Source organism: Cupressus sempervirens, chromosome 6, assembly GCF_028749045.1.
Source record: "Cupressus sempervirens isolate cs-2001-9-10 chromosome 6, ASM2874904v1, whole genome shotgun sequence".
NCBI classification, from domain to species: domain Eukaryota; kingdom Viridiplantae; phylum Streptophyta; class Pinopsida; order Cupressales; family Cupressaceae; genus Cupressus; species Cupressus sempervirens.
In genome coordinates, this window is record NC_143123.1 from 247,698,250 (window position 1) to 247,722,874 (window position 24,625).

The 24,625-nt window shown below is 36.0% G+C and overlaps 1 protein-coding gene across 13 annotated transcripts in view; it reads right to left on the reverse strand.

Moving 5' to 3' along the window:
* LOC149552171 (putative RNA-dependent RNA polymerase 5) overlaps window positions 1-24,625 on the reverse strand; it is a 282,261-nt gene that overhangs the window by 166,717 nt on the left and 90,919 nt on the right. For all 13 annotated transcript variants that reach the window (XM_089787663.1, XM_089787659.1, XM_089787664.1 and 10 more), the window contains 2 exons: window positions 20,099-20,176; window positions 2,042-2,145 (listed from right to left, as the gene is read on the reverse strand). In XM_089787663.1, coding sequence (XP_089643789.1) covers window positions 2,042-2,145; window positions 20,099-20,176 — 182 coding nt within the window. The remainder of the gene's footprint in view (window positions 1-2,041; window positions 2,146-20,098; window positions 20,177-24,625) is intronic.

Genomic DNA, 24,625 nt, shown 5'->3' on the forward strand with positions numbered 1-24,625 from the left:
GAGAAATGCATCAAAATACCTTTAGAAAAATAATAAAAGTAAATAAGCAGCGGATTATTATGGACATGTTGTGAATAATTAGAAGGCCGTAGTAATAATCTTTGACGATCCGATAGAAGTATTAGAATCAATGGCATACTGCGACTCTTTCTCCCAAGGCCAAGAAAATTGACAAGAAATTCCAGGTAGCCATCTATACTTGCAGATGATGATTGCCAAGACGAAATTGAACATTTCTGGGCAGTATCTCTCATTGCAATTTGAAAAATCCGAGTTGAATGATAAATATAAAGGCATGACAAGTTTCAATTTGAGTCAAAGGCCAATGAGATTAATGAATAAATTATCTCATTTGATTTTACTATTAGTGTCTGTGGCTTACGGTATGTCTTAAAGAATAGTTACATCTATTCATGAACGAAAAGACATATCTTTCTATTTTGAAAGATATAAAAGAAAGTTATATTATTTGCAAGAAGACATATCCGAACATTCGCATTAAACCAAAAGCATTTTATATTTACTTGTTTGGAGGAATGAGAACTCAATATGGCTTTGGAATATGGATTCTATTATTTTATTTTTATAATAAAATAAAATATCTTTTGTTTATTTTTAAATGGCGTGGAGATTTAAACTGCAGATGAATCGTCCTTTGTAACTATTTTGGAATTTTGTATACGATTTAAATGTCGGATAAATGGACATGGTCATTTAGCATTTTAAATTCAATCATCACAGATATTGTAAAATATATAATTGTTTCTATATCTATGTCCAGTTTGTCTCCCTACGAGAGGAGTTAAAGTTCAATCTGGACTAATTTAAGATTGTGTAATATCTAGTCTCTCGCATCTTGATTATTTAATTATTGGCAGTGTAAGTGCGTAAAACATTATAAAGTTGTATGTGAAAATTCACTGAAGTTGAGTCTATTGCCCGAATGAGTAAAGGCACTGGTCTTCTTATTATTGAAGTCGAAAAATCTATATATTCCTTCCTACAAGAATCAAATTCATTATCAACAAATATTATACAATTCAAACATTCAACATTCAATCCTATTTTGATTGAGTTCAAGGACTTTGCCAACCGAAGAACTCCAATGTTTAAATTCGCTTTAGAAAAGCTCTGAACCAAGTAATCAAGTTTGAGGAGGTCTACCCACCTAGGTGTAGCGGAGCCTGAAGTGCAGGGGAATCAAGCTGATTCTCGTTCGTTGGCCAAAGTTGATTGAGGAATCCTATTGGAGAAGTGGTAGGCTCTTGGATTTCCAATCTACGGTTTTGGGAACCAACACAATCTAGCAACAAATTTATGAAACAAATAATTATTATTAGTATAATAAATAAATAATTTTCTCACCTTGCATCTCAACCCCCATTGTGGAACGGGCTTAAGAAGGGGTCATTATAGAGAAAAAAGGAACTACAAGGACAAGCAAAGGGAAAACAAGGGCCCCTAAGGATGTAGTATTAGAGAACATGGAGGTGCTCATTTTCAGCATGCTTGGTTTATGTTTGATTATTGTTTTCTTTTGGAGAAATATGCAAAGCTTCTAGCTCTCAATTCTGAAACCTAAGGATGGAAACCAGATTCATCTTAAGAGGTGGGCTTGCATTTGAGTTCACAATGGGGAAAAACTATGAAGTTATGATCTGAAGACTGACTGCAACGTGTGAGGAATTTCATTTGTACTGAAATTAAATTGTAATGTTTCATCTTCATATTTAATCTCAAGCCTCAATGATTTTCAGCATAAATTGTTGCTTAAATATAAGTCACTTTGCTGAAAATTTAGTATTAAAATTTTTGAAAAATATTTGGGAAATTTCTAATTATCATAACCTAGGAGGATATTATAATATATCATATAAGATAGAAAAGCTAAGATAATTCTTTCTACTCAAAACAATTGTAACACTCTCCCCTATGCAAGTGTTATATGTCAGTTTTTTATTTCATTTACTGAATATTCTCTTTCGATTAAATGCATTCACTTTGCACTAGAACCAAACAAAGGTTTCATATCATAACAAACCTTGTTTTACAAATTTCGAATGACTTCACACTTGAGCAAGAAAGAAGACTATCTTTCTTGACTTTTATCATCGAATTACGAACATGTATTGTCTTGGGTGGCAACTGCACATAAAACATCAACAAGTAAGAACCTCTATATAAACCCATGAAGCATAAAGAGAAGATCCATTTCAATTTATGTTTTCCCAAACATTATAAAATATATCGAGAAACAAGAAATCGGTACAACTATTTTAATCTAAGAACCTAGAATCATACTAGTTCAATGTTCTTCTTTTAGTTCTTCATTAAAAGAATGGAATCTAGGTGTGTAATCTAATGATTTGGATGCAAAATGTGAGAATGTCTTTCAAACTAAAGATTTGATGGGGTTTTATGTAAATGTCATTCCCCAAATTATGATAGTATAGATAAATAGATAAGTGAAATGAATATAATTTAAATAAAGATATAATGTATTATTAATTTATTAATGATTATAAAAACAAATAATAATATATTATTAGCATAACAATTATATGTTACTCGGATGAATATAATAATGATTAAATAAATAATAATTATACTAATATTATCAATTAATAAAATTGTATAATAATAATAAAATGTAAATATAAATATTTTATATGATCATATATTTAATATATCATAATATTAAATATGATATAAAATAAAATAAATAGCAAATAAATAGATTTATTATTAATTGTCAAATATATATATATATATATATATATACTACATTAAAAATGAATAAGAAATATAATATTTATTATTAATATAATATATATTAAATATAATTATTACTTATGAAAGTACGCGACTTTAAGAGTGAAACTTATATATGTGGAGTATCAACTGAAAAAAGACATGAAAGAAGTTAATATTTTATTAAATTTAAAAAAGAAAAGGGAAGGAAAAGGCACATTATAGTGGTATTAGAGCCAACTTTTCTGTCATCCTGTCAAATTTTACCAGACAAATTTACAAAAATTTAGTTATCAGGATTATCTTTGAGTTGGTGAGAATTTTGTATTCAAAATACTGAGAGGAAAAGAAAAGGAAAGGTTTCATTCTGAATTTGTCAACAAAATAAAAGCAAGACTACTTAGTGAAGGGTGGTATTCTGAAATGGACATCTAATTAAGTAAAATACAATATTGTCATTTATATTCTACTAGACAATTATCATTAGCGACTTCTGCTAAAGTTTCAAATGATAATTGTTTGCGACAAGTATAACCTTTTTATAATACCACCTTTAGAAGATATAAGGTTGGAAATTTATATTTCAAGGTTTAATATTTGAGGAGCCTTATATTTCCTAAGGTTGGTGTTTTAATTGGAAGCAGGGAAATTGTAATTATCGTGAAAGCCTAAGTGAGTGGTCCCTCCCAATTTTATGCAAAGGTTTGGAATTAAGAGATTATTATTTCATAACTATAGTCTATTGATATAATTTTTTGAGAGTTGCCATCAACAATTATTACCGAAAAACATTGAAGTCAAATTTTTTTAAAAGGCTGATGCTTAGATATTAATTTTCCTGTGGGCCAAATAATCTCAAAGAGTGTAAATAGTATGGTTCCTCAATAGTCCAATTATTGGCAGAGCTTAAGATTATTCAGAATTATTTTAGATGTGGTCCGTAATAAATTTTGGCTTCTTATGATAATCATGAGGAAGAATTTCTGTTAAGAAGTATTTTGTGAAGACAAATCGGTGTGGTCATAAATAAAATTGCTGGTTTCAAATGAATTTCCTGCTGTCACAACAAAGTTTTCCCTGTGCTGAGTTGTTGAATCATTGGATATTGTCTGATGGTGAGTTATGCGCAGTGAATTCTGGAGTTGTTGTTGGGCTGATTCATTTCCTGCAATATCCATAATCCATCCATACAATGACGAGTTGGTAGTTGGTCTGTGCGAGCTCCCAATATAAACTGACTGATATATTTTATTGGTGTGAAGACTGCCTGTATTTGCATATTCAATGAGCAAATTTGATATTATAAGAACAAAACACTCAATATTGGATGCCAAGCGTATTTTGGAAATTAAAGTGTTGGCGATGTGAATGGAATGAGGAAGACTGTTTGAAACTGGGAAATTTCTATAGGAAGTATTGCATTCAAGGACTAAATGAGGGCATTCACCCTTAGAGATAACTTCACCATGCTGTTGAGACTATACAATCAGGGGACTGTAGGAATTTAACCATAATGATTCAGATTCTAATCGATCTGGTTATAAGGTTCTGAAGACAACATTACTGCTGGCATTTTAGTCAGCGAAATCTAGGATTTCCATTGTCATTCTGATTAGGAAGCATTGCAGAGAAGAATCTACAATAATTGAAACATCTGCAGAAATTTTGAATGCTGAAGAATCATCTACCTAATATCTAATAACATTTGTAGAGGGACAGATCAAGGCACATATCACAAGTCTCTTATAGGGGTGTTTGTGAATTCAGCAAGCAAAGTATTCTTAAATGTTGGAGTTACTGGCGTGCGCAAGTTTCTTTCACTATGAGGTGAGCCGTCAGGTACGAAGTACTGAGCTGGATAGTAAGCAAGTCGACATGGTAAATAAAATATAAGCATGGAGGATAATATTTAAAAAAATTACATGAGATCGATAGTATTGAGGTAATAGAAACCATCTGAATAGGAGCGTAAGGAATTAGGGAGTAAAAGAAAGGATCAACAATAAAGAGTGGCATTATAAGTCGATACCATTATAATAATGGAACGTACATATATTTTGCCTAGAAACTAGAATTTAATAATTGACTAAGATTATATAGAGATAAAGATATGGAAGGAAGCATTATATTTTAGCTTCTTAAATATAGCTAAGAACAATATTAAGAAAGAAATGCAGAAACTATTGTCAAGAACTCACTAAGTAAATATATTGGAGAATTGTTAAGAGAAATGCTTTATGTATCCTTTCATAAGTGGAGTCCAAACTCTCGTTAATGTTTTGTAGCTTTAGACCGATAAACCCACGAATATTTATATATGAATATAATGTCTTCATTATATATGAGATATAAGGTTATTATTATATGAGATAAATTAAAATTGATATATATATATATATATATATATATAATGTAATTAATGAATAGACATGTCCCATGCAGGGACATGTCTCTTCATTGCCTTAATCCCAATATAAATACAAGGGAGATTGCTGCATTTGAAAAATACATACCAATATGGCAGTACTTAGTACATTTGCAGCGGTCTTCAGAAAAACAACATGGTGTCAAAGCCAGGCTGCAAATGTAAGAATTTCATAGACACCACAGTGAAAAGGGATTAGTGCAAAGGATAGGGAGCCAATTTCCTATTGAAGTTGGATTATAAATTATTATTAAATATTTAAAAATTGACTTTTGTCAAGAGATCATCATAAATACATTATTATACGGCAATAATAAACGCATGTTCCCTTCCTTATAATCCCCTGTTGTTTTGACAGTAACCTGGAGTTTCTTCTATGGACCATATAAGGGGTATCATGGTATTTTCAGGATAGTCCATTGCAAGTTTATTTTATATAGATGCCCTATCTAGGAGTGGTATTTTGGACTAAAAGATTACTGCGAAAATCATTCTTCACCTGGAAGTCCTTTCAGTTTGGCAACTGCATATATTTCTCTGATGCAAACCTTTCATATCCGATGTGAAGCTCTATATTTGGAGTGTGAAATATATTTTTTGGACACAATTTTTGTGGCATGGCATGAGCTTTAGCATTGAAGAACTCATTTGGTTGTGGACAGTAATAAGGGATGCATATGAGCGGCAATTTCAAAGTCTAAGACAGCTTATCTTGGAAAAATTGCAAGACAGATTTTTGATTGCTGCACCATCTGCTGGGACAAATCTCTGTCAAAAGAGATTGTTGTGTATTGCATACTAGGTTTCTTGCATTAAAGCTATTTGGAAGTGATTATTTATTAATAATTAAGATATCGGGATAAAGTAGATTGGTGTTTTCTTGATGAAAGCTGATTGCTGTTATAATCACAATTAACCATCATACTAAGGAGCATACATTAAGTTTGAATTTTGCATAAGCTATGGTAATTGCATATCAGAACAACGTGATCAGCTTGCAACAAATTCTAGCTAATCATTGAAGTGTATATTCAAGTAGTTAATGTTGCAAATAAAGTAGAGACATTTAATAATGCATAGACCAGAAAACTGATTCATCGAATCAAGAAGATCTATCTGAATTTAAGAAAAGAGATCTAACAGTCAAAAGGAATCCACGAATGAAAACCAGGGGACATATATATGTCACATAGGGGTGCCATGTGGATAAAGGCAGACCCACCACAAGGTAATAAAAGTGGGGTTAAGATGGAATAAGAAAGGGATGTGCATGCATCATGGAGGATATAGGATTGCTAACAAGGTGGGGTCCAATACATTTTACATCAATATGCCTTCTAGAGATTGTCTAAGGATTCAAGATGAGAGCTTGGAGAATATTCAATACAAGTCATCATGGATTGGGACAAAAACATCACAATTAACATCAAAGCATTGCAAATTTGATAGTTATGATTGGGGACATCACAATGGGCATTAAAAGATAAGTATTTATTATTGAGTATTATATTAATCTCTCTCCTATATTAATATGTACTATAAGAGATATGTGCCTTGATCTTTCCCTCTGAGAATGTTATTGCAGGAAGAGGTAGATTGAGATTCAAAGGGAGCCTAACATTTCATTGGAGGCAACTTTGAAAGAGAGGGAGCAAATAGAGGATATGATTTGGTCGACCTTTAGTGATCTCGATCATATTTATTCAGAGGGAGTAAACCGTGTTGAGATGGATTCTGTTGTGATCGATAAATTATATCAAACAGGAGGATTGTGCTTCATGAATATTCCTCGTCACTGTGATTTCAATGGGCCTAACCCCTCTGTACATCATTAGGAAGTGACAACTTCCAAATGATGTCACTTGTATTAATAGAAGTTATTGTAAGTTGATGATCTGTAATGACCCTGCTCAAATCTGATCCCAAAATGCTGATAAAGGTTCAAGAAAACACTTTGCATACAAGGGTCATATGACTGATATAAAATTTCAGTTTGCTTTTATGGCTCTTTCCTTTACTTAGCATCAATAAGAATGCTTGCAAGAAGACTCTCAATTGACTAAACAATGACCTAACATGAATGTGCAACTTATTTTGACAATATTCAATGCATATATGTGACTGAAACTACTTGCAATATGCAGCCACAGCAGCTAGTAATTTTGACAAACACTAGGTATGCATAATTATACATTATTTATGCCAAAAAGAGAACCTGCAGCTAATTGACATTTTGTCAAACAATTGGCATGCAAACTAATAAGTTGATCATGAATGATAAATACATGTTATATTAGACCAGCAAATTATGTATCCTTTATTGCACATAAAATGCTAACTGCAATGCTAGTAAGAAATGGCCAAGACTCTTGGGTTACATCTGCATGAATAATGCTTAAATCTATTACAACTTTCACCTACAACCTTACCTCCTAATATGCATCTAAATGATAAGAACAATGCATGTAATATTCAAAGGAACCTGATTGTAGATGGCTGTAATAATTTTCTCCAATGCTACCTTTCTGCTTTGCTTTTTCTGATCTGCTTTTTCACCTACTTTTTTGGATCTTCTTTTCCGCTTTGCTTTTTCAAACTCCTTTTTTCGGATCTTCTTTTTCGGACTATTTTTTCGGATCCTTTTTTTCGGACTACTTTTAAAAACTCAAACCCTCAAGTAGTCTGAGTTTACAAATTAAGCTCACCTTGAAATAACTGAATACCACTTCCAAAGTGCAACCCTTCAAAAGATCTTTCACTTCCTTAGTTACGCAATCTCTTGAAAGGTATCGTTCTCAAGGATTATGCTGAATATTTGCAGACTATCAAGCTCTACAAATGCTCATAGAAGATGTAGTTGAGTTACCAAATCCCGTGTGTCCAAATGGGAGGCCAAGCCCTCTATTTATCTACTTTCCTAAGAAGTTACTAAGAACTTCTAGAAACGTCCTTTTCTAAGAAGTTACTATGAACTTCTAGAAACATCCATTATAAAATTCTATTATAATGCACTTTTTTTTATAATAAATAACTTTGTAAAATAAAAGTGCAACTCAACTTAGAATTATAACATGTAGGCCCTGTATAAGAAGCGATGATAAAATATAAATAAAATAATATCTCCAAGAGCATAATGAGCCATCTAATCACCAAATAACGCCAAAAATGACTCTCTCATCAACCCCATCTGCCTACGAGAGTTTAGAATAGGCAAATCCACGATTAACGCCATGTCGAACTAAAGAGGGGACATTACACGATCTTACTATAACTTGTATTATGAGATCAAACAAATTGAGTATACGGTGAATGTCTTGCATCTCAACATTCTAGGTGGTCATTACTCAAAGAGTACTTGGTGAATATCATTGATATTCTAGGAGGCCAATGCTCTTGATATCAAATGTGATATCAAACCTTATTTTGAGTACTTGGTGAATACCATTGATATTTCGGGAGGTCAATACTCATGATATCAAATGTGATATCAAACCTTATTTTGAGTACTTGGTGAATATCATTGATATTTTGGGAGACCAATACTCTTGATATCAGATGTGACATCAAACCTAATTCTGAGTACTTGATGAATATCATTGATATTCTAGGAGGCCAATACTCTTGATATCAAATGTGATATATGTTAAGTACCAAAATTCGCACCCATATTGAATTGAATGAGTTCAGTAATTTTGGTATATCATGGGAATCACTTCTATGCGTGACATGCAAATGAAGTGAGAACTTCGGTTTCTAGGCCGGTTACTATCAGATGCTTCACTAAAATCACGAGAACCTTTTAGGGAAAGGGATTGAAAGATAATGGGAAATAAAACTAAGAAACTAAACTTAAGGTGATGCATCTAAAGTTCGAAATGATGACATTCAGATAAACTCTAACACTTGAAAAGGAAAAGATTGATAATAGATTCACACAGCTTGCCTCTGTGATGCATGCACATCAATATTTTGTAGAAAAGTTTAAACGCATACTTGCCCAATAAAGGAGAAGATAACTTTCACAATAATAAACCTATGACATTCATGTAACATAATCTACAACTTGCACATTGCGCTCTTTATAGAACAGGCATAATAGTGAGACAAAATTGAAGGAAAAGCAAGGCCTTTTTTCTCAAGAAAACTTTGTTTTGTATTGTCATGGATGAGCAAAAATAGCTCCAAGAACACATCCAAGAAGACAACTGCCAAGATATGGGAGTATCTCAAGAAACTTCATGAGACTTCAAACAAAAGCAAGGCCTTCTTTCTCAAGAAGACTTTGTTTTCTATTGTCATGGATGAGAGGAAATAGCTCCAAGAACACCTGAATGAGATTCAGGAGATCCGTGATTAGTTGCTTTCCATTGGATGCAAGATGGAGGAAGTATATATTGTGGTTATCACTCTGAAAATTTTACCCAAGTCCTATGAGCATTTTATCGAGACTCTCAACATCACTTCTACTAATGTTGATCTAAAGTTCAAAGATCTCTGCACACTTATGCTTCAACAAGATCGATGGAAACAACAACTTAGTAGCAATCCTAGCTCCACCTCCACAGAGAAAGCCTTTGCTACTAAACACTTTCAGAAGGACAAGGGCAAGACTCATTCACAACAATTTTCTCAACAGAAATCCTTTGCTCCAAAATCAAAAAAACTCCAAGAAAATGAACATTTAGTGCAACTACTACCACTAGTATGGTTGCATGAAGATTGATTATCGAAAATGCTTAGCTTCCTTTTCTAAGAAATCTCGTTTGCAGGACAAAGCGAACAGTACAAAGCACATTGACAAGACAGAATCTACCTTTTACGTCTTTATGGCTAAAAGACCTACAAATCATGTCAAGTCATTTGCTTGGTACATTGATTCAAGTGCTTCTCATCATTTCACCAACCGCTGAGATTGGTTCACTAATTACTAGCCTTTTTTAAAATCAGTTATCTTAGGTGGAGGGGAAGAGTACAATGTTGTTGGCAAAGGCAATATTCAAATTCAGTGTGCTAGGAGGAACTCATTTTCCTCAATGTGTGCTACATTCAAAGGATGGAACAAAATCTACTCTCACTCAGTCAATTGTTGCGACATACTCCGCGATTGGATGTCACCTTCAATTCACATTGGTGCACCATCACTAATAGGGAGACTTGGTCTGATGTTGCAGTTGACCATGAGGATCATGATCTTTTCAGACTTGTTGATTCTAGTGATTCTCAAGACATAACTATGGCTGTTCGGCAGACTTTTGTCAATTCACTTTGGCATCAATGGTATTGGCACTTAAATGTGCATTATCTCTCTTATCTTGCTTGGGAAGATCTTGTCCTCAGATTGCCAAAGATTCAGACTCAACAACTTAGACTTTGTGATGCATGTCAAGCTATGAAGCAACATCTCATGCCTTTCTAAAGTGGTGATTCATAGCTGGCTTCTCAGGTACTTCAGCTTGTTCATGTCGATATCTACGGCCCCATGGCCACTCCTGCTGTTCCTGGGTCCAAGTATTTTTTGTTGCTTGTTGATGATTTTAGTAGAAAAATATGGGCATATTTAAAGAGATTAAATTTCCACAATCCATAGCAATTAAACTGATATATTTCTGGGCATATTTTCTTAAAAAGAACTCAGAACCATTTATTGTATTTCATAAGTTTAAGCCTCTAGTTGAAAAAAAGTTTGGGAAATCTATTATTGCTCTTACGTCAAATAATGGGGGGGATTTTATTGTAATGAATTCTCTAGCTTCTATAATATTTATGACATTAAGCACCATTTAACAACACACCACACACCACAGCAAAACAATGTAGTTGAGCATTGAAATAGAACAATCACTAAGATAGCTCAATCCATGTTCGAGTATAGATATGTTTCAAAGAAGTTTTGGGCTGAAGCATTTAACACTACAATTTACCTTTTGAGTCGGTCACCCATTGTGGCGGTCAAAGATAAGAATTTTGAACAGCCCCGATCAGGTCGCAAGCCCAAAATTAGTCACTTGAAAGGTATTTGGCTCTCTTGCCTATGTTTGGATCCTTGATGCGTAATACACCAAGTTGGTTGCCCAAGTTGCTTCACCTAATTTTGATCCAAATTCTTATAATGAGGAACCTAATCATAGAGCATCTCCTCATACTAATGTTGGCTCTTCTCTCCATCCTAAGTGGTGGACTAAGACACTTGTTGATCTTTGAGATGATGAGCTCATCGATGGAGAATACTCAGAAAAAAAAAAAAAAAAAAAACCTACAGAGATAGTTAATTTTTCTCTCATGGCCAACATTTATAGTGTGTTTGAACCTCAGACATACTCCGAGGCTAAAGGAATTCCAGAGTAGGAACAGGCTATGATATTTGAACACCTAAGCCTGTTGAAGAATCGCACCTGGGTCCTTTATGATCTTCCACCGAGGATGAAACCTATTTGCTACAAATGGGTCTTCAAAATAAAATACAAATCTGATGGTGCTTTGGTTAAGTACAAAGTTAATTTAGTTGCAAAGGGCTTTTCTCACCGTCAACATATTGATTATGAGGAGACCTTTGCTCCTACAACAATGATGAGCACTATAAAATTACTCTCACCCATGGCAGCACAATTTGGATGGAAGGTCCATCAAGTGGATGTCAAGAGTGATTTCTTGAATATTAACCTACAAGAAGAGGTCTGCATGATGCATCCCTCTGGTTTCAAGGTTGCTGGTAAAGAACACCAAGTTCTTAGATTGGTTAAAGTTCTCTATTGTTTGAATATGGCTCTTAGGGCATGGTAAATGAAAATTTTTAAGTAACTCGGCAATCAAGGCTTCCAAAGCAGTTCTTCACACTCAATTTGCTACATCAAGACTACTGTCAATAACATCATCCTTCTAATCATTTACATGGATGATTTGATCATCACTAGCAGTTTGGCATCTTTGATTCAAGGAGCCAAACAAAATTTATGCCAGTCTTTTGATATAATTGATCTTGGGCTCATTCATTACTGCCTAAGTGTTCAGGTTTCATAGTAGTCTCCTGGTATATTCAATTCTCAATCCAAATATTCTAGGGCTCCATTAGACAAGTTCTATATATGGGCATCTACACCTATGGAGAAAGGTTTGAAGTTATCAGCCAGGTTTGATTTGTAATGAACCCAACGCACAAGTGAAGAACTAGTAGGCTCTGATGATGTAAGATCTGCAACCAAGAGTCTGAGATGGTCATATAGTAGGAAATGAAGGTCCGTATGGTAGAAAATGAAAAGCTATATGGTATGCGGGAGGGTGGGGTGAGATGTCCATACGGACTTGTGAGAGGAGTGTGTATGGTGGTCTTTCTAAAGGTCATACGAAAGTTGTGACAATATGGACCGTACAGTGTGCAGAGATAGTCGTATGAAAAGCAGTATTAGTCGTACGAGGGGGTGAGATGGTAGATGTCGTAGGGTATTTCAATGACCCCTACTACTAGCAGGAAAGCCGTATGGATATCTGCAAGCTGTAGGAGATTGCAACTGGCCGTACGGTTAGGTTGGGGGAAGGCAAAATGACTGAGTTCTATACGGATAGGAAATGTCGTAGTGTCATTTGAAGGTAGAGGGGAAGAGAGACATACACAATACATCAATTGATATTATTAATTAATGGCAACACAATGTGAGCACCATAAAATGTCGTACCAGTTCGAAAGAACATTCACAGATTGATAAATATTTGCAAATAATGAGAGTACTTCAATTTTCCAAATGCAGACAGAGTAGAACATCAACAGAATAGGGTGAGGGCTGAATCCCACCGAAACCGCACGAGCCAAATAGGGAAGATCTTTCACTTTTGAAATGGCGAACACTCTCGAACTCCAACAGGAATTCGCAGTACAGAGCAATATAATCCAAAGCATACCTACAGACTACCTATGAGCCGTGCTTAAATACCCATTTCGAGGGTGTACAAAGTTAGCTGACGGTGACACAAACTATGAAAACAAAATAAAAAATGGGTCCGAGATAAAATAAATCAATCGGCCCGTTACAAAGATTAAATTATTATTTATTTTATAATGGGAACATTACAGTCCTCTCGTCCCAAAATTTGCTTGTCCTCAAGCAAGTGCAATGCTGGGTGCTGGAAGATGTGCTCGCCTTCCCATGTTGCATTGTCCAACGGTAGGTGTCGCCAGCATACCAAGTATTACTTCACAGTACGGTTTTGTAGGGCCTTTTCATGCACTTCAAGAATCTCAGCAAGTTCCAGAAGGAGCTTCCCTTCCTCATTGAGTGGTGGAAGGTTGATAGTGACTATGACGTTTTTCCCTATCACCTTCTTCAGACATGAAACATGCAAGACATTGTGAATGCAGCTACCCTCCAGAAGTTCTAGTTCATACGCTACCTCACCAAGGCGATGGATCACGCGATAAGGACCATAAAAGCGTGGCTTCAATTTCTCCTTACTTATTCCTTTTAATGAAGACTATTGGTATGGCTGAACCCGGAGATAGACCAAATCCCCCACTTTGAAACTCCTCTCTATCCAGTGTCTGTCGATGTACACCTTCTGTCAGTTTTGTGCCTATTGCAAGTTCTCTTTCAAGCTCCTCAGTATGTCCTGACCCTCCTGAAGCCAATCCTTCGCCCTTGGAGTGCGACTCTCACCCAGAACTGTGTCGATGAAGGAGAGAGGTTCGTGCCCGTATAGAGCTTTGAATGGCACCATCCTAATAGACATGTGATACGTGGTATTGTAGCAATACTCTCCGAGATGGATCCATTTTACCCACACTCGTGCTGAGACGTAGTTCCAAAGGTAGCCTTCAAGCCATTTGTTCACAATCTCAATTTGACCATCTATCTGCGGGTAGCAACCGTGCTAGGTGATAATTCTATCCCTGCCATCTGAAACAATTTTGCCCAAAAAATACTGACGAATCGTCCATCCCGATCATCGACGATGTTTCGGGGTAACCCATGCGGGCGAAAGACTTCTCTGAAAAACAGATCGGCGACTTGTGCAGCCTGAACGTCCAAGGGGATGGCAAAGAAGTGAGCATACTTTGTCAATCTATCAACCACCATGAAGATGCAATCCTTTCCATTCACCTTGGAAAGACCTGTTATAAAGTCCATGGATATACTTTCCCACTTATGTTCAAAAATAGGCAAAGGCTGTAGTAGCACAGCAGAAAGAGTGTGTTCGGACTTGTTCTGTTGGCAAACCGTACATTCTCTTACATGTTGCAACACATCCTCTTTCAATCCCTTCCATGAAAATCTCTCCCGAATGCTTCTATAAGTTTTAAGGAAGCCGAGGTGTCCAGCTAGAGGTGAGTTGTTTACTTCCTGTAGAATATTCTGCTTCAGTTTGGATTCTGGCACTAGGTATATCTAATCTTTATAGTAGATGATATCATCCACCACTTTGTACCGATCATCGTGGGTGTGGCCATCCATTATTTCACAGGCAAATGTATTCTTAGAATATTCTACTAATAGTTGCACCTTCCAGTCAGCTGAGATCTCGTCTAGTGAGCAGATGGGTTTTCTGGATCAAGCATCTACAACAACATTGTTCTTCCCTTTTACATATTCAATGTCGAAATCAAAAGACTGAACTTTGCTTACCCTTTTTTGTTGGCATTCGTTCAAGTCCCACTGCTCTAGGAAATATTTCAAACTATTGTGATCTGTACAGACAACAAACTTGGCACCTACCAGATACTGCTGGAACTTGGTTAGTGCATGTACGACGGCCAACATTTCTTTGTCGTAAATGGAATATAGGCATTCTGCTGATGTAAGCTTCCTGCTCTCATAGGCGATGGGGTGTCTATCCTGCATCAGAACCGCTCCAATGCCCTCCCCAAATGCGTCGAATTCCAAAATGAATGGTCGGGTGAAATCATGCAGTGCAAGAAGCGGGCAAGTGCTCATGGCCTCTTTTAGCTTATCAAAGGTGAGTTGTACTTCTTTGTTCCACTTGAAAGCCCCCTTCTTCATCAAATCCGTTAAAGGTGCGCTGAGCTGAGAAAATTCTTTGACAAATCTCTTGTAGTAACTGTACAATCTGAAGAATCCTTGCAGATCCGTGAGTGATTTTGGGGGAGGCTAGTCGAGGATAGCCTGAATCTTCTCCTGATGTACTTGAACCCCGTATTTACATACAACATGCCCCAAGTACAATATCTCTGTCATACCTACTCACATTTGGACTGCTTGACAAACAGGGACTGTTCCTCCATGATACTCAGAACTTCATTCAGATGCTTTAGGTGCTCCTCAATGTCCCGCTATAAATAATGTCATCAAATAATGCCAATAGATACTTACGCAACTGTTTGTTAAAGATGCGGTTCATGCATGATTGAAATGTAGCAGGTGCGTTGGTCAATCCGAACAACATAACCAGGAACTCATAGTGTCCATAGTAGCAGCGAAAAGCTATTTTCTCCACATCTTCTTCCCTCATTTGGATCTGATGGTATCCGAAATGGAGATCTATTTTTGAAAAATAGACCGTGCCATGTAGTTCATCCAACAACTCATCTATCTGTGGGATGGGATACCTATTCTTTATTGTTCTTTTGTTCAATGCACGATAGTCCACACACATGTGCATTGTTCCGTCCTTTTTGACCAACACCACGGATGATGCGAACAAGCTAGAACTGGGACGGATCCATCCTTTCTCAAGCAATTCCTGAATCGTCCGTTCGATCTCAACCTTGAATTTCTTGGGGTGGTGGTACAGTGTGGTTATGACTAGTTTTTCCCTTGATTCCAACTCAATTGTGTGTTCAAAACCCCGGTGAGGTGGTATGTTAGGAGGAATATCCATGAAATCTTTTTCATGCCTACTTAAGATATCCTGGAGTTCATCATCCTGCGGAGGTGTTCGGTGCCCCTTTATAGGTTCCGCCAAGATAAAACAATGTGCAACCCACACAACATCATCATGCTACAAGATTGCCTCCATCCACTGCACGAAAACTTCCTTCGGACCTTCATTTGCTATCCCTCAGAGGACAACCTTCTTTCTGTCAATGACAAAAGTAAAGTCCATTCGTTTGAAACTCTGAGTGTACTCATCAAGGGTCTCCATCCACTGTATGCCAAGAATGACTTCCATGTCAGTGAGGTCCACTATGAAAAAGTCCTCCACCACCGTATGGTTTGCCATTGTAATGCTCAGTTGAGGAACAAGGTGCGGGCAGGGCAGGAAAGTCCCTTCGGCAACCTAGACCTAAAAGCTTGCATGTGCTTCCGTACAAAGACTTCTTCGTTTTACGAAAAATGAGTTTATGAAATTCAAAGTAGCTCCGCTATCCAACATCACTGTAACCCTTTGTCCTTGAAGGGTACCCCGCACACGAAAATTTTTGCATCTTGGACTGCCAGCCAAAGCAATGGATCCTCCGCGCTGTACAAGGTGGTAATCCTCTCTGTACTATTTAAACTAGCCATGTTGGTGTCAATGTTAGGTTGGTCATCTTCAATTGGCATTTCTTCTTGTTTGTGTTCATCCTCACCATCAGACACCACCTCGATGTAATGGATCTTTCCCTTCCTAAGGCATCGATGGCCAAGCTCCCAAGGGCCCTTGCAATTGAAACACAATTTCTTCCTTTGAAGTTCCTGTCGGGTAGCTTCATCCAATGACGGCTTCTTGGGCAAAGGTTTGTCCCTCGAAAACGTCAGCTGTTTCGAATGTGAGTGACTTCGAGAGGATGAGGTTGATGCCGACGACGATGCCATACTTCATGCCTTGCTTCCGACAAGGTAGACGGATTAAATCCCTTCACCCAACCCTTCAGTGGTTCTGCCAATCCGTCCATAAAGAGTATGACCTACCTTCTTTTGAAGATGTCTGTGACCAACACAAAAAGTCTCTGAAATTCTGCAATGAACTAATCTACCGATCTAGTTTTCCTCAGTTGCGCTAGCTCTTTGAAATTAAGCTCAAGGTCTTTCCCATCAAATCGTTCTATTAATCTCTCCATAAATTCCACATAGGTCTTTATTTGATCATGCCCTAATATGATGGTGTCGTAGTGCCACCATTTCTGCGCAACTCCCTCCAAGTGCAATGCGACAAATTTGATAGCTTCTTCTTCTGGCATAGGATTTAGCTAGAAGTAGGTATCGGCTTTCATCACCCACGCTTGTGCTAAAATGGAACCTGATCCGTCAAATGGAGATAGATTCACCTTACACAACTTTCTCCTGAGATCATTGTTAAAGTATCCTCCTCTATTTTTGCCTCCCGAGTATCTCATTCTCAAATCTGCGTAATCTTTGTAGGAAATGTCTTCTTCACAGTTCGCATTCCTCTAGTCCCCTCTTATCTCTTCGAAAGTTGGTAATCTCTCTCCGTGATGTGGTTTCGTTCATGGTGGGAAGGTCGGCATGGAAGGTTGAGAGCATGCTGGCTGAGGTTGTACTTTACCCGATACTGAGTCCGCGCTCTGACCATTCTGTTCCCCAAATATTTTGTTCTCCACCAACTTCTTGAGAGTTTCTTCCATAAGTCGTTGCATATCAGTGATCTATGCCTAATTCCAGGCAAGTTCCCTCAGAAGTGCCACAAGTTCGGCGCCCGTCGATTCCCTTTCGTCAATCATTCGATCAACGGAATGTGTCCTCTTCCGACTATAAACTCTCATTCACCGTCCACAGGCTGGCAAGATCGAAGTGCTCTAATACCATTGTAATGAACCCAACGCACAAATGAAGAACTAGCATGCTCTGATGATGTATGATCTGCAACCAAGAGTCTCAGATGGCCGTACAATAGGAAATGGAGGTCTGTACGATAGCAAATGATAGGTCGTACAGTGTGCAGGAGGGTGGGTTGAGATGTCCGTATCGATTTGTGAGAGGAGTGTGTATGGTGATCTTTTCAAAGGCCATACAGAAGTTATGACAGTATGGACCATACGGTGTGCAGAGACAGTCATACAAAAAGAAATATTAGCCATACAGGGGGTTAAGATGGTAGATGTCGTACAGAATGTGAACAGCCATACGGTATTTCAGTGACCCGTACTACTAGCAGGAAAGCCGTACGAATATCTGCAAGCTATAGGAGATTGCAATTGGCTGTACGGTTAGGGGGGGAAGGCAAAATGACTGAGTTGTGTATGGATAGGAAATGTCACAGTGTCATTTGTAGGTGGAGGGGAAGAGAGACGTACACAATAGAACATCAACTAATATTATTAATTAATGGCAACACAATGTAAGCATCATACAATGTCGTAACAGTTCAAAAGAACATTCACAAATTGATAAATATTTACAAATAATGAGAGCACTTCAATTTACTAGATGCAGACAGAGTAGAACATCGACGGAATAGGGTGAGGATTGAATCCCACTGAAACCGCACAAGCCAAATAGGGAAGATCTTTCACTTCTAAAATGGTGAACACTCCCGAACTCCAACAGGAATTCGTAGTACAGAGCAATATAATCCAAAGCATGCCTACAGACTACCTATGAGCCATGCTTAAATATCCATCAGGAAAGACTTTTCCAAGGGTGTACAAAGTTAGCCAATAGTGACACAAACTATGAGAAAAAAAAAATGGGTCAGAGATAAAATAAATCAATCAACCCGTTACAAAGATTAAATTATTATTTATTTTATAACAGGAACATTACATGATTCTCCTCTAGTTGATGATACTACATGCATGCAACTAGTAGCAGTCTCATCTACCTCTCTATTACTAGACTTGATATCAGCTTTGCAATCACTTACATCGAACACTTTATGATAGCTCCCAAGGCTGATCATTAAGATGGCAGCAAAGCGTGTGCTTCAATATGTGAAGAGCACTATTGATTATGGACTTCGTTACTCTCAAAGACCTAATCCTAGACTCAATGGGTTCACAAATTTAGATTAGGCAGGTTCTGTTGATGAAAAAGTCAACTTCTAGATATGTGTTCAGTTTGGGATCATGTGCCATCGCATGGACCAATAAGGAGTAGGCAATTCCTCTCTACTCTGCAGAAGTTGAATACAGAGGAACAATTAGGGCAGGTTGTGAAGCTATTTGGCCTCGTCGGATGCTTGGGGATATGGAGATGTCACCGATAGGACCGACCACTTTGTTTGTTGACAAGAAAGGTGTTATCAAGTTAGCACGGAATTCAATCTTCCATGAACGAACCAAGTATGTGGATGTTCAATGTCACTACATAGGACATATGGTTAAAGACGGGACAATAGACTTGTAGTATGTTCCTACAACAAATTAGACTATAGACATTCTCACCAAGCCTCTTGGTTCAGATAAGTTTCTCAAATTCAAAGGGAAGCTTGGTGTAGTGGATAGATTATGGGAGGGTATTACCATAAAAGATAGCTTCTATTTACATTTAATGCTTATCTACTGTAATTTGTTGTAAATATTAGAACCTTTGTAATATTTAGCTAGCTATTAGTTATTTGTTAGCTAGAATAGAATGTTTCTATTTTTGAAGATCCTTACCTATGGAAACATCATTTATTCTTTTGAATTTATTGATCTATTGATCTCTATTACTATTAAGCAAGTATTTTACAAATTACTTCCCATAATAAATAATTCATTCCACCACCAATTCCTACTCTTAGATAGAAATAATTATTGAAATCATAGTAGTTAATAAGTTCTAGTTTTGACAACACTCATCTATTACAATACAGAATCACAGACATTAATGATCGCATGGAAAACCTAGTGGAAGAAAGAGCAAGCCTGTTATGTTTCTCAATGGGCCTTAAATTCATGATAAGGTATCATTTAAGATAAATTTTCTACCTAAAAAAAACTATAAACTCAAGAAACTAATTAAAGTTTAAAGCATCTAAAAACACATCCCCTAATAAAAAATTAGAAACTCATACCTAAATATTGTGAAAGATTGTCCAATGAAAGAGGCCTACCGTTCTATTAACAAGCAATGTTCCTTTGACAGCATAACCATCATAGAAAAGACGACATTGAATCAGCAATGGACAGACCTGCGAAATCATTCATATACCAATGAGTTGATCAATGCAGATCAAGATCTGAAATCAGACAAATTGTATGTGTAAATTGTTAAATTTCAGTCACCATGGGAGAATCAATCTTTTTAGTATAATGTTATTTACAAACAGAGAAATATAAAAATGGGATGCCAACAACAATCTCACCATGAAGATACTCAATATTCCTATATTGCTTGACCATTTTAAATATTTTGTCATTATTAAGCAGTCAGCCTTCCTGTTCCTTAAGAAAATGGCCTATCCAAAACTTGTGGCAACATATGTTAATTACCTTCATTGGTTTTCATAGAAAGCATTGTAAAAAGTATAATGTACAGGTTTGCATTTGAATTGCTAATAGTAATTCTCATGCTGCTTTGTTATACATCGAGAAGTCAAGAATTTCATTCCAAACTCCATTTGTGTATCAATGGAATTTGTTACACCTAGCTTTCATTTAAATGTCTATTGATATGCCTTGTTATGTGTGCTAAAGGAGATTAAATTGATTTGGCAAGTTTGTAAGGATTGTGTTATGAGTTTTCTTGAAGAAGACGATTGTGCCTTTGTAACTGTTTCTTAATTAAATTTATCAAGGGATTTCTTTTGACATGTTTTTATCCTCTTCAATTTATATGCGAGTCTAGTCTTCAAACTCTACCTTTCACTAAATGATGTGTAATGTCTCCTTTCTGAAATAAAATTTAATAATAAATCAAATAAAATTAAAATATAAAAAATAAATGAATTATATCATAGTATAATTAACAGACAACTAAGTATCTCAGTAACTTCAAGGCTGGGAAACGGATGGACAACACCCAACATACAAAGACAAGCCACCGAAAACCCCAAATGCCACCTTCCTTTCAGCTATCATGACCCCTAATGATTGGCGGCCTCTTTTTTATTACAAACACATACTTATTAAAGTTCTGGTATTTGTGTTTCACAATGTCTTCAGCCCTTGCAAACAATTCTGAAATTAAAATCGAGCTGCTAAACATCAATCTCTGCAAGATTGGAATCAATCATGGCCTATGGATGAAGACAAAGCTCTTGCACAGTTTTGTTGGGTGTTTCGCCAATCACTATGCTGAAATAACTTAGAAGAATTTACAATTATTCAAGCTCGAACGAAATATGTGTTACCTCCAGAATTTACACCCAAATGCCAAGGTCCTAAAACTTCAGCAATTTCAGAGTAACATTGGAACAATCATGAGGTTTTGGGTGAAATACAAAATGATTGAACCTCTCGGTTCTAGGCCGGCTCCTATATGGTATTAACTTGATATTTCACCTATCCTAGTGGAAAACTGTAAACTTGATTGAAAAATGAATAAGAAAGAACCTTTAATAGAAAATTCGAATAAACTGCAGAAAAGAGGTGATACACGAAATAAACAATGCAGATCAATATTATATCTTCACGCAATGAACATCCTTAACAGATATACACCAAACACACTCTTGAAGAAACCATTACGCATATAAGTATTTCAATGAGGAGGCTCAAAATAGATATTATGAAAGGAAACTATTCATATTCAAATACATCACCTAAGTGCACAACTCATGACCTATGAATAATATAAGTTAACTGTGGAAGATGCAGAGATGAGACATTACCAACAGGTTTTTTGAGAAAAACACATCAAGTAGCATCAATCACCAAGTGTATGACCAGATATTTCTCTAAATGTGTCCAAGAAACTATATTATGCTGAAAGGCTAAAAGAATAATAGATCATCACATGAACACTCCAAAAAATGAAGAAAATGCTCAAGACAAATCTGTCACATATGCATTTATATGCTCTCCAAAAAGTGAGCCCTTTCTCATTAAAATGAAAAGTATATAACAATAGTCAAACTCAACAACCTTCCCTAAACATCAGGGAATGCAGGTCGGATATTAGAGAAATTGTTCAGAAAAGGACTCTAGGAACTCCAAAAACATGTCCCAATAATCTGAAACTCTCCCTCCACCCAAGTGTCCATGATGAGAACTCCAACAACCTCAAAAAATCACTCCAAAGTCATCACTTAGAACTCCAAGTCTGAGACAACATCTAGGACACGTAGCAATTACAAGATGCCACCACTAGTAAATTGTTTAGAAGTCTCCAACTTATAATTTTGAAACTAAATCCAACACCTCAAATCTTGGCAGTTAGGAACACCACCTACCCCTTGAAACTCTTAGCCAATAAATGAATTTAATATCACTAATTTGAATTAAAAAATAAATCTCCCTCTTTAACCATTATTTTGTTGCATCAAAATTTATTATTAAATAATTGATTCATAAATCATCAATTATATAATAATAATTACATTTTTTAAATATACAACAATTTAATAACAAATTTATTAACATAATAACATATAACCTAAATAATATAAAGTTACATAATATCATATTAACAAATAAGAAATGCATTCCAAAAACACAAAAGTGGACCCCAAATCTTATTGCAATACAATTGAGGGATAAACAAGAAAAAGGCCAAAAGCAAAGTCATTTGCTTCATTCAATAGTTCTAAAATCTTGAAGAAACGAAAGTGGCCTGGTCATCAAGCCCTAGCCGTCAATCGTGGAGCATTTTCTACATTTCGCTTGGTTTTCTTCATGTCGTTTCAACCTGGAGTTTTCTCATTTCTTCTTTTTTGGCTCTTGTTTGCTATTTGCATGGCTATTATCATGAACTAGGGTTTATATGATGAATGCGGCCTCTTAATTTCTAGTATCTTAATGCCATTCTAGAATCTTTTTAACTATTATTGAATCGACCTTCATTGATTCACATGGGGTTTGGCTGAGAACTCTGAGTTTTATGGGCCTGGTTTTGGGCACTTCTTCTTGCCATTCCGAAGTCTATTTTGCCGCAACTAGGTCTTCTCACTACGGCGACTCTTCATCATGCAGCTGTAACTTATTATGGACTTGGAGTTTTCTTGCTTCCTCTTCAAAAAACATGATTCTCTATTCAATACATATCTCCTTCCTTTTAATACATGGTTTTTTCATTTTTGTTTTCTGGGTTCCTTGACCATGAATCAGGCTACCATTTTGGAGTCTTGTACATTATTTTTGGCATTTTTACATTATGGGTCATTTTCAAAAAAAAATGCACATCCTCTATTTTCCTTCATTTTGCTATAAGAAAGGATGATCAAACTTTTGTTTGCTGATACAGTCATACCCATTAGCATTTTGATTGCCTTTTCTTTCTATGTTTACTAGTACCTGTGTTTTCTTCTTACAGGACCTCCAGTTTCTGAAAGAATCATGAGAACCATAGTAAATTTCATCTGGGCTCTCATATTATTTGGGTATTTTCTGCCAAAGGCTTCCTTATTCTTTGGTAACTTTACCCATGGAAGATTACAGTGATTTCCCTTATATTTCTTATGTCTGCAAGAAATGGTGGATAATGAACTTTGAAGGTAATAATATTTGTGTCTTCTTGTTTGTCTGCAGCAGCTTATTTCTATGAAAAAACCTGGTAGTGCAATGGAACTCAATTGACTTAAAAATTACTAATAGAATGTACAAATTATCATTAAAAATCATATGAGCAATAAAATATAGTGGTAATAATTTATCATTTAATTATAAAAAACAAGGTGATTTTAATAATGATTGCAAGATCTTAGCAACTATTACAATTATTTAATAACTATGTTCAAATGTTAAAATAACAAAAGGAAATAAATGAATAGGCCAAAACATAATTCATTAGTGACATAAATAATCACGCAAAGTACAAGATGTCACCTATACCAAGCGATGTGGCCGTGGGTCACATTGCTAGGTAAGAGTGGAAGCATATATATAAAGACATTACACGTGGATAGAAACGATGGAGAAAAGTTAGTCAGGTTTCCTTTTACACTAATATCATTGGGAATAACAAACCCTCAAATCAATCACATCACCAACTCACCAAGTTAAAGTGTGAAGACGGGATAGGGAAGTAGTAGTGGTCCCAGTCACTTGCTTGCATGTAAGAAAGATCTACGGCATCACCAATAAGGACGCAGCCATAAAAAAGAAATCAATCATAGGCAATACAATCGTTGAGCATGTCATAAACCAGTCACAAAAATACAAGGGTAAAGAGCTTGCTATTTATTTATTGGTATGGAGTCGCATATAGTTGCCAATATACATATTAAACACAATACAAAATATATGGGATGGGGGACTCACGTAATTTTAAATATTATTTTTATATATTAAATCAAGTGAATCTTAAGTTAATATGACTTCTTTCAATATATAATTTCAATAATGTTTTTACTTATTTATTAGGCACATAAGAGGGATAAATATGTGAAACGATTAATGAGTACCATATAAGATTATAACTTCATATATCAGTACCAGAAATGGGTGTATATTCCATTTGGTTGATACGATGAAATAAATGG